Source organism: Oppia nitens, unplaced genomic scaffold (assembly GCF_028296485.1).
Source record: "Oppia nitens isolate AA-2021 unplaced genomic scaffold, nextdenovo-longstitch-racon4-pilon3 scaffold5_pilon_pilon_pilon, whole genome shotgun sequence".
Lineage (NCBI taxonomy): Eukaryota > Metazoa > Arthropoda > Arachnida > Sarcoptiformes > Oppiidae > Oppia > Oppia nitens.
Window position 1 is genome coordinate 7,595,553 of NW_026533243.1, and position 12,229 is coordinate 7,607,781.

General features: G+C 26.9%; 2 protein-coding genes across 3 annotated transcripts; one reads left to right on the top strand and one right to left on the bottom strand.

The window, feature by feature from the left end:
* Nucleotides 1-2,678: 2,678 nt before the first annotated feature.
* LOC128961716 (ADP-ribosylation factor-like protein 13B) lies at nucleotides 2,679-5,832 on the bottom strand (the record flags this gene model as incomplete). Its single annotated transcript, XM_054307976.1, has 5 exons — nucleotides 5,756-5,832; nucleotides 5,347-5,426; nucleotides 4,840-5,092; nucleotides 4,164-4,269; nucleotides 2,679-3,233 (listed from the first exon to the last, which is right to left on the bottom strand). Coding segments are annotated over exons 1-5 (1,071 nt in total), but the record flags the coding sequence as incomplete, so codon positions are not given.
* A 3,996-nt stretch (nucleotides 5,833-9,828) lies between these two features.
* On the top strand, nucleotides 9,829-12,195 carry LOC128961793 (gamma-taxilin-like). 2 transcript variants are annotated; one of them, XM_054308066.1, is made up of 3 exons: nucleotides 9,935-9,954; nucleotides 10,039-11,602; nucleotides 11,677-12,195. In XM_054308066.1, the coding sequence occupies exons 2-3, from the start codon at nucleotides 10,058-10,060 to the stop codon at nucleotides 11,953-11,955; spliced, it is 1,824 nt and encodes a 607-aa protein (XP_054164041.1). In that variant the 5' UTR covers nucleotides 9,935-9,954; nucleotides 10,039-10,057; the 3' UTR covers nucleotides 11,956-12,195. The 2 variants fall into 2 exon arrangements, with proteins under 2 accessions (XP_054164040.1, XP_054164041.1); XM_054308065.1 differs by having other exon boundaries at nucleotides 9,829-11,602.
* The last annotated feature ends 34 nt before the right edge of the window (nucleotides 12,196-12,229 follow it).

Consider the following 12,229-nt stretch of genomic DNA (forward strand, 5'->3'; position numbering starts at 1 on the left):
TTGCAATATCGCTGTGAGTCTATGTTTTGGTATATCTATCTTTTGAAAAAAAGTTTTTGGTGGCACTCATGCGATATCTTTGGGCGCATACAAGTGCAACACATCAATGAATGAATGAAAAATGTTAGGAACGGCACACACATACACATACACACACWCACTCACTCAGTCATACATACATACAGCAAGTCATCAGGTTTTTGGTGGTGAACACTATTTTTTGCTATTCTCTATACAGTATAAACAGGGAGGACCTCCACAACCAGGCTCTCTCTCTCTCTCTCTCTCACTATGCGCTCTGGCATGAGATTGTGATTATCGGACAGAGCTATGGGACTGTGGGTGAGTGAGTGAGTGAGTGAAAGACTGCATACTATACAGTGCATACCATGTCGTGTGGACTCCGAAACTAGTTTCCAATTGGTTTACAATATTGTATATAAAAAGTTTTTTTTGATGATTGAAATAAAAGTTTTCGATGACAAATATTATTATTATTATTGCAACCAGTTATTTACATATATTGTTATATAAAACATTTTTATTATAATAAACTTTACTTTAGTTTAGTTAATAAATTTTTATAATACTTAGTTATTTTTTTAACAAACATTATATTCATAGAACAAAACAACAAAATTAAATCCATTAAAAGTTTTTGACATTTTATTTCATTTATCAATTGTGACATAACTTTTTTATTGAAAAAATACTTAACATTTCTATACTAAGACTATCTTATATTTACTAATCCCTGTAAAGGAATGTCACACCAGTCAGACAGTTATGAAACAAATCACAGTCTCTCTCTCTCTCTCTCTCTCTCTCTCTCTCTCTCTCTCTCTCTCTCTCTTCTAAAATAAAATAATATATTTATAAATGATTTATTTTTGGTATATGAATAACAATATAAAAATACCAGTCATTTGTTATTAAATACATACAATTGATATTCAATTACACCAAACAGTCTAATTTTATCACACGTACCAGTTATATACAGTACACTAACAGCATATTTTATAGCTTTATATTATATTTATTGTATAAATTATTGTACAAAATCTCTATCCCCTTCAAACAAGACATATTAAATAACATAAAAATTCATTTGAAACATAATATGTTTAATAACTTTTGTTTTATATCTAAATATATTTACGTACAAACAAATTGTATATACTATGTGTATATTTGTTTCTCCTATTTGACTAATGAAATCTTAGTTTTACAAAATCTATACAAACAATAGGTATCGGCAGTTATTTATTAGATAATTACTTATATTTAAAAAAGTATTAAATAATACAATTTAAAAACGTTTGAAAAATTATATTTTTTTCAATTTACTTATTGAGTGAGAAAAACCCATAAATTAACGCACAAATATCTGTCACACTATTTTTTTAAATAATTACTACAAATATTATTTATTTAATATAATAAATAATAACATGTCTTATAAGTTATAACTTATAAGTTTTATAAGTAAATACACTGTATATTAAACACACCGTAATAAACAGTTAATAATAATATTACTAATAAAAACGATTTCTGGTTTTTAATAACTTTGAGGGGGATATGCAATGCAATAACCGATTAGTTTTCAACCAAAATAAAAATAGTATTTAATATATTAAAAAATTTGTTTGAGTAGTTATGTGTTATGTCTTATATTTTTGACTGTCATATTATAAATACACTTATATATACACTATTAATGTTATATGAATTATGTATATTGTTTTAATGTATAAACAGTTTAATTAACTTTTTATTATTAAATGTTGATATTATTTACTGGTATGTATGAAATCAAAGTTTATACTGTATTATATAATATATGAAATGTTATTTTCAGTGTTGGTTGATAACAAAAATTTTTATTTATATGAGAAATACTACTTTTTTCTATATCATATCATAAGATTGTATGATTAATATCAAAAAAATTTTTTTATATCTGTAAATACAATATAAAAATCAAAAAATGTTCAAAACTTTAGACAAACATTAAAACAATTTTCAGCTGTTTTTAGTCAAATCTGGCGATACTTTACTACTTCTCATTGCTTTAGTCTTTCGTTTGACTTTTTTATGACTATTACTATATTGTTGATGACTGTTGTTGTTATTATTATGAAAATAATTATTGATATTAATGTCGTTATTATCAGATGTCATGAAGTTTTCGTTGCTTTCGGGACTCATTGCCTTCTTTCCCGACTCTAATAAATCTGATATAAAATATATATATATATATATATAAATAAAATCAAACATTAAATCTGAGAAAAAATAAATTTATATATAAACATATTTTATATATTATGCACATTTATACTGCATTACATGTTATTTAGGGAGAGATAGAGAGGGAGGGAGAGATCAAAGACAAAAAAGGGCCGAAATTTTTTTAGATAACTTATTCAATAAGATATTATTCAATTAGCATATAAATAGGCATTACATTAGATTACATAAAATGTTTTTCAATTCAATAGACCTTTTGTATGGCTATTATGACTGTTGATGACTATTTCATTCACCAATTGATTCATATCTCGATCTAATGTCATTGCGTCCGGCGATGAGCTATCGATATGATAGGACTTTTGCTGATGAGATCCATCACCGGATGCGTTGTGGCGGTGGTGGGCCTTATCACCAGATAGACGACTATTTGTCAAGATATCGTTGCTATCAGTGGTGGCATCATTGCTGGTGTAACCACCGGTGCTGGTGCTCTCGTCAGACGGCGAAGACCCATACTTTGGCAGATTGTCTTTGTCTCCATTCAAGACTTTAATATCACTGTTTGTTTTATTGTGATTCAAATTAATATTCAATGGATTGGTATTCATAAGCAGTCTATTTCTGTTATCATCACTCAAATCAGGTTTGTTTTGTTTGTCAACATCTTTAACGACATCTTTAATGGCTTTGAATGGATTGCCGTTTGCAAAGAATTGTCTTTCATTATCTGAACTCTCGTATAGTTCGTCGTCATTGTCTTCATTTGCCTCAAACTTCTTAATTCTTAACCGATTCACTCTATCCTCCAATGATTTCTTCTCCTGATTGTACTGTTCATTAGAGTCATTCTCCACTCGTTGATTGAGTTGATCCCAATTCTTGGCCACAAAGCTTAACAGCCACTTATAGCCGCTATCTATCGATGGATCAGTTTTGGGCCCATTCTCTGGCCGACTATTTGCTGAACAGGTTTCCTATGATTTTCATTTTGATATGTATTATATGTATAATGAGATTATTGTCAGATTATTAGTGGTTTTAGTCAGTGGTTGTGTGTGTTAAACAAATTTTTGAATGAAAAAACTAATAATAAATAACATTATGATAATAAAAACTAATAATAATAATAAAAATAATAAAACCCATAAACTTATTACTCGCTCCGATAACTAACAAATCTAATCATCACATAATCAGCTCAGCAATCATTAGTCAATATATRTGTACTCATTATATATAAATAGTTTATATATAAGTACCTCTAAAATATAACAGCTATTTATTATATTTATTATTTTATTGATGATAGTTATTGAAGGATAATATATATAAATATACAATAACTTGTTATTTGATTAATGAGTCTCTTATGTTAAGCTTTCAAAAAAAATAAGTTTATTAATATAAATCTTCATTTATACAGCAAATGCTATTTTACGTAATGCATAACTAATTTTTATTTTATTTCCATCACTAACTTTACTACAAATATTTATCAACTAATTCTGGTCTCTCTCTCTCTCTCTCTCTCTCTCTCTCTCTCTCTCTCTCTCTCTCTCTCTCTCTCTCTCTCTCTCTCTCTGAAAGCTGCAAACACTTTAAAATCGTTGCTTTAATTTAAATTAAAAGATAAATTTTTATATATTTTCACAACGTTTTATGGCATTTAAAATTTAATAGCAGATAAATAAATTTATATATTTGTATATCAATCTCAAGGATTTTTTCTACAATAAACTGTGCGTTAAATTTGTATCTAATTGTATGGTATTTAATGTATAAAATGTATTTATAAGCATAATACTATAATATTAGTGATGCATTTGTTGAACATTAACAAATGTATGTAAAAAATTGGTGCACAAAACACATACACACACATAACTACTACATATACTACTCACAACTTTTGTCGGACACTTAAATTTGTTGATAAGGGACTCTAGTTTTAAATATTGACAGATATCCAGTTCCTCCAGCGCTCCCTCCAAGTCTTGTTTGTTAATTAAACTGAAAAGAAATTATTTAATCAAACAAAACATAAAAATCTTTTATTTATATTTAAATTTTATATCTAAAAATATACACTCTATGTGTCAATGTTTAGTATTTGGTTTATTGGTTTCTGATATGGAAAAAATAAGTTTTAGAGAAAATATTTTAATTATAGTTATAATACTCTAAATGTGTTTAAGTTTTAATTTGAAATCTTATCAAAACTGCCCGTTCCCTTATCATTACAGTACCTCTCAATGATTGTGTGAATTCCCAGAAAAAAGTGCTAAACTTTAGGAGAATAACTAAAAATATTATTTTATCTATTATTAGTCTATAAAATTAAATCGATAAAATGATATTAATATATCACACCAATTGATAATAAAATGATTGATATACTAAAAGTTTATCATAGATATCAATTCACTAATATTGTTATTGTTGTGGATTTGATAATTTTAAAATTAGACGATCAGATAATTTTTAGCGAAAGTGAGTGAGTAAGCAATTGAGTGGGTAAGTGTGTGAATAAAGCAAATATAACTTAATATAACTTATAAATTATTGAAAATAAATACAAACACTAGAATAGGTTTTCCAGAAATCTTATCGTTAGAGACCACTTCTTCGATGACATCTTTGACTTCGTAGATACGGCTGATATCGGATGAGTCGATAACAAATATAATGCCGTGAACTAAGGCAAAGTAGTTCTTCCAAATACCACGAATCCGGACGCCTCCGCCCAAGTCGTACACCACTACTCTGTATTTGCCATATCGTCTCAGTTCGAGATTTGAAAAACCAATGGTTGGTATGATATCTTCGAGTGGATCTGTTTTTTATGAGGACATGGTTTGTGTGTGTGATAGTCGTGTATAAATCAATTTGAAATTAATGAATGTTTTATAACTTTATAGATATAAAAAACGTTATTTAATTATAAATATATATATATATTCAACGTTTTTCTCTCTTGTATGTCGTGTTTAGCATTGATTAAAACATTTTTATAGTCTTAACGCTTTGAAATGTCACTAAATTACTAAATGATAAAATAAAAAAATACAGTAAGACTGTCACCCATACCTCCAATAAGATGCAAAGCAGTGGTAGTTTTGCCCGCATTGTCCAAACCCAACAGCAATAGCTTAATGGCAGGTCTTTCGCTGAAGAAATTATATTTTACGCCAAATTTTTTTGTGGTGATGACAATCAGTAAATTTTAAACCACAAATTTTCATATTATATTTTTATGGCAATAAATTTTTAGCGATAATAGTAGTGATATAAAGTTATAGAGGAATAGAGAGAGAGAGAGAGAGAGAGAGAGAGAGAACAAGAAATTATATTTTTATAAACCTTAGATAAACCACAGATAAACCAGTATATTATGTAAGTATTATATTAAAACATGTGATACATTTAGTACCGTATATCTACAGTACTATACACTGTATATATAAGTAAAAATTATGTATTATTAAACAATAAAAACCTTTTAAAATGAGTAACACTTGTGGTCGAAATGGGAACAGTTTGGCAGACATTCAATTTGGTTAGATATGAACCCATAGCTTATAGTAATGTCAATATAATGGATGATATCATTGATGTCATTGTTGTGGATTAATGAACTTTTATTAGAAAATAAGGGTGTAATTGCTATTTTTTATGAAATATAATTAGAAAAAATGATACATAAGGTATTTGAGTAATTTTTACTAATTTTTAATGATAAACGCATGCGTTTGTTATGTTTTTGTTGTGGGATCAGCTCCAAGAGTTACCATTTAATTGATATAGCATACATAAATAACAGTATTTATACATATATGTAGTTTTCTATGAAATAGTCAATTACTATACAGTATACAGTACTATATTGTGTATAAATTTTTATAACATTATTAGCATAAAACAGAGTCAGAAAAAATAGTTTAAAATAAGTGCATTTAGTTATTTGATAATACAGTATAAATGCACCAAAAAATATATAAATATTATGTCAGATAATTATAAGACATATGTGTTGTTGAATAATATTACTACAGATTAATGAACTAAAAGAGTTAATAGCTTTGAAATATTTTGATAAATATTTTAAGCATTTTTTTTGTTGATAATAAGTTATATTTATTTTTTTGCCACTTGTATCTCAATAATAATAATAATAATTTTAATTTGAAAAAATAAATATAATTAATTATTTTTATGAATATCAGATATTTAAATTAAAAAATTTATTTGCTTAATGCTTATTAACGCTATTAAAATATTAATTTTATTTTGTTTAGCGTATACTTTATTTAATATATTCATAATTTTTTATAATAAATATATGAATTAAGTGTTTATTTTTTTAGCCAAAATAGTAATTTGATTTTATATTAAATATTATATTTATATTATCGTATTATTGACATAAAGCCATTTGTAAACTATTTTGATTTTTAAAACATGACATCATTTTAAAATTTTTTGTTTGTTAATTTAATTTACATAAAAACAATCAAAATTTTAATGAATCAAAATTGAATTTTATTTTTAGATGTAATTTAATAAATTGGTTTTTCTTATTTATTGACTGACATTTAAGTTCATTAATGCATTTATAAAAACACAATTTACATAATTTGTATAAACAGTTGTATATAAAGTTTATACTAAATACTAATACAGTAAATACTTTTTATTTTATTTTTACTAATACTTAAATGATGTCTTAAATTATAAATATTAGTTTTTAAATACTTTAGACTTAATTTATTATTAATTTTTGATGCATTTATAACTTAAGATAATTAATAATGTAATTTTTTATGTAATTAGATACTTATAATTATTGACTTATATTTAAATTATTAATGTTTTTTATAGTTAATAAAAATGTAACATTACTTACTATCAATAATATGAAATTTTACACAAAAATATAATATTAAATAATCGATAAATATAATATCTATTTGCAATTATAATAAAAATTGAAATATTGTAATACAGGTATATCATAATTGATATTTTGACATTAATGTTAATTTTAAATTGTTATTTGTTTATAAATACTAACAAAAAAATAAGTAATATTTTAAACATAAATATTTTTATTATTATTATGCTATAAACTTGAAAATAATTGAAAGAAAACGCTTTTACTTTTTTTTCTTATAAATCAATGAATAAAATATTTAAACTTTTAAAGTTTAAACCGTTTTTATTTTAATCCTATAAGACTCTGAACATAAATCTGGAAAAAAATGTTAAATTGTTATTTAATTTGTATTTTAAAAAACAACGCTAATTAGCAAATCAATGACCCAAAGGGATAAATCTATGCACCGATAGGTTGTGTGTGTGTATGTGTATCACACAAATGGTTTGTGTTGACAGTCGCGGATCAGTTATGCGGGGAATCCTTTCTTTGCACATATCTATTAGTGGTATCTATTTAGTTGTTAACAACTAATTAGTGTTTAATACTTTTTTCAAAAAATAGACAAATGTTAACATATGTTTCTATATGTTTGCTAAATAAGTGCCACAAGCCCTATGTAGGCCTGGTATGTAGGCCAGGGATTGTGTTGTTTTCCAATGGACATCCAGAGTCACACAGCCGTAAGCTGTGTGTCTCATACTGTATGGCCTAACTTTGACATAAGATTTATGTTTTTAAATGATTGCAAGATTTTAAATGTAATACAATGCAGGTGCCATTAATATCCTGTTTTGTAATTCACTTACACTATAAATGATATGATATTATCATAATTTGTTGGTTCCTTCCGGTGCTCTCCAAAAATAAGTCCAAATATAAAAAGATTAAAACATAAGGAATATTTCAATTTATAAAAGTGTTTGTTTGTTTCAAATCAAAAGAGAGTATCAATTTGTTTTCATTATCAATTTTTTTAGAAAAATCTCTTCGAAAAATTTGCCAAAAGTTTTTTTTCAGTAAAATTTTAACAAATATATAGATTTGTTTGAATCAAATTGATTTTTAAGTGCAAATTTTTACATTTTTGCAATGATTAGCAAATAATTAAAGCTTTAAATTTAATTTTAGTAAATATATACACAGTATTATTAATAATAAAAATATTGAAAATTATCACAAAAAAAATTCTGTGGCCATAGATCTAAAATCCCGAAAATCTGGGACCGATTTATCTCGGTTTCCACAATAGTTTTATTTGATGTAACACTTAGATAAAAAAATACTATTTTGAATAGTATTGATAAATAAAATGAATAAATTTATTGATTTTTTACTATTTCAATGAAATTTTATTCAAAATATTTAAGTTTTTGTGCTATTTATTGTAATAATATAAATAATATTTTTCCATATTAGAGAAAATAAGATGGATTTTATTAGGAAACTTCCTTCCCTTGGGAATCATTACAAACCCTAGTAATACTGTATACATTTGTAATTTATTTGATATACAGTATACTGTATTACTCTCTAACAATACTGTATTAAAACCAGGGTTTGAAAAATACAAGGTTTTGAATTTTGACTTTGTATAATACAGTAAAATACAATGTATTATACAAATTTTAAAACTAATATATCATACTGTATATTATGTTAAAAATTACTTTAAAATATTTAGTAAAAATATAATTTCTATTAAATGCATTATTATTATAATAGTTGTTTCTAAGTTATAATAATCAAATAATTTAAAATAAAAAATGAAATTCAATAAAAAAATAATATTAAATTTATAATTATTATAAAACATGATTTACTTTGCTTATATCAATGCTTTTATCACTAGGTAGAGCTAAAAAAATTTTGTAAACCAAATTGGTCATGTATTTTACATTGTAGTATACTGTATATTACGCTTTGTATTATACAAATATTTTGTCTCTGCCAACACTGATTAATACTGTACAGACTGTGTATAAACTTAACTTAAAAATACATTATCAGACAAACTGTGTGTCCTATCACTCACTCTATGTTTTGTTAATTCAATTATAAGCTATTAAAGTATTACTTTATGTATTTGTATTTAAATGTATTACTTTATTTGTACACATAATACACACACACAACACACACACATGTTTTAAGTACATTATGTGGACATCAAAATGATAAACATTTCGACTGTTTTTTCCAAATATGACATAAATTTTATTTAAAATACTTCAGTATTAATACAAATAATTTGAATGCATTTTCTTAGTGAAAAAAAACATAAATAAAATATAATAATATCATATGTTTTACAATACATGTTATTAATAATAATATAATAATACTGCGACTATTGAGTGTCAAAATAGTATATTGATGTATAAGTATTATGTAAAGTAGTGTACAATATATAGTAGTCACACATCCAATAGGTTTAACGCATTTTGTTTGACTCATTCAAAGCGTTATTCAAATAACAAAAATATCTATTTTTAAAACAAAATAATAATCTTTTTTTGGCACTCAATCGGACTTATGATTGCATTTTTCAAGTCATCCTAATATTTGTTATAATTTTTTATATATAATTATATTACAGTATTTTCCAAATATATTATTATTAATATACTATAGTATTGTTAGTATTATTAGCCAAACGTTTACTTAAAGTAACAAAAAGTTTTTTGTATTTTTTTTAGACAAACAAACAGAAAATCAAATGATTTAATCATTTGATTAGTTAAGAGACTCGTGTTTTGATAGTCCGTATGATATTTGATTAATTGGTGTCAATGTCTTGACATTTGATCTGTTAATTTTGGTAATTGTTTTCTTTGATCCCGAAGTTATTATTGAAGACCAAAGATGGACACCGCAAATGTCCAGATCAACAACAATGTGACGGTTGACCAAACCGATGATGACGGTCCCGATGACGCCACTGCCGATGCATTGGTACAGAAACTGATCCAAATAAGTGATCCCAAATGCGATAAAGTGATGTCCGAGTGCAGCAATAAAGCCAAACAAATACGTAATCAGATCAACGAGATATTGGAGACTCGCGGCGCCAGTGGTGGTGGCGATGATAGTATCGATAATGGACCGAAAAAGACGACGACCGATAAACTGGACAAACGTCACACCAATGTTCACATCGATACCAATACTATTATTCAGTTACAGAAAGATCTGGAGCTCGAAATAATTGGTCTCAACAAGGCTTTGAACGATGAGAACGATGGCAACAAAACCAATGATAATGTCGTTTCAAAAAATAGTAATAATAGTAATAATACTAAAGATAATTGTAGTGATAATACAAATACCGGTAATGAAAAGACAAGTATTAAAGTAAAAGATAATATTAACACAAATGTTGATCAAAAAGTGGTCACAAGTGTTAAAGAGACAGCTATTGGCGATAAGTCAAAGACACTTCAAACTAATGCGATTATCAAAGAGTCGAAACCCGAAGTGAAAACTCAAAGTCATAGTAAAAATGACGTCAAATCAGATACAAAAAGTTCTTCTAGTCGTTTGCCATCAAAGAATGGATCGAAATACCGCTTAAGCGCTGAACAATTGGCAAAAAAGTTGTCGACATTTAGTTCAGACGCCGATAGGATTGCCTACTTAAAGACGACACTGACTGAAGTGAGCGAAGATAACCGATCGCTGACACAACAGATAAAACAAAGCGACAAAACTATACATCATGTAAGTCGAGAAAGAGATCAGATCCAGACTGAACAGAATCGACTTGTTTTGGCCAAATCGCGACTCGAAAATCTCTGTCGGGAACTGCAGAGACAAAATAAACTCATTAAAGAAGAAAGTCTACTGAAGATCAAAGAGGAAGAAGAAAAACGTCGAGAAATAGCCAACAAATTTCAGTCGACGTTAAACGAAATAATGTCTTTAATTTCAGACAATCAAAAACGTAATACTCAGCTGAAAGAGGAAAACGCAGACTTAGCCATGAAGTTAAAGACTTTGATGGGTCACTACGAGAACTGGGAGAGACATACGGAAAAGATTATTAAACAAAAAGATTTAGAAACACAACTAATGAAAGCAAAGTTTACGAAAACCGATCTGATTCTCAATCAGGAGAAACAGATTTTTATTAAAGAGAAGCAACAGCTGATCCAAATGATTACTGAACTACAGAAGAGGTGTACAGAGATGTCACAAAGTGAAGTCAAACTCAGAACAGAATTGGGTGTCTATACCAATAAATATGAAGAGTTTCAATCAGTTTTGGGCAAAAGTAATGAAATGTTTGGCGGATTCAAGAAGGATATGGAAAGGATGTCTAAACAAATACAGAAATTGGAAAAAGAGACCCAACAGTGGAAGCAAAGATGGGAAACAAGTAATACAGCACTTCTTAAGCTGTCTGGAGAGGTATATATATATATTGTATTTATGTTATTACAGTATTATTTACCATTAATTGGTATCAAATATTCTTCTAACAGAAACAAAAGCGTGACGAAGAACACTTGAAGGCATTGCAAAAGATAATCACATTAGAAAAGTTATGCCGTGCTATGCAAGGGGAACGGGCTATACTTACTGAACGACTTGGACTCTTAAACAATGAATCAAATGAACAATTGATTCAAACGGAAGCACAGCAACAAACTGACAATCAAATAGTGTCAGAAAATAAAGATTTAAATGAAGATAAACAGGAAAACCAAAGCCATAATCCAGAGTTGGAACCAAAGAATGACTCCGAAAGTTGTCATCAATGAAGAGCTAACAAGTGATTTGATGATAACGATAGATGTCCAGTCAGTATTGAATGTCTGCTTTAATTTTTATGCSACCCATTACCATGCCTTAGCCATTACTAATACTAATCCGAGTTTTCGGTACCGATATTCGGTAAAAAGGAAGTGCTGTCCACTGTATTGGGTTAACCAATAAAATTGGAATTTTATATTTAAATGTGCCGGTAGTTTAATAGCAGCTTTATTTTAGCATTAATTTTGTTTTATTATTATTATGAGTGCCTTAAAAATCATT

Excerpts from the sequence above, each read along its gene's own strand:
- LOC128961793 (XM_054308065.1), top strand. The coding sequence starts at position 10,058 with ATGGACACCGCAAATGTCCAGATCAACAACAATGTGACGGTTGACCAA. Across the intron at positions 11,603-11,676 it reads TTCTTAAGCTGTCTGGAGAG|AAACAAAAGCGTGACGAAGA; the intron begins GTATATATATAT and ends TTCTTCTAACAG.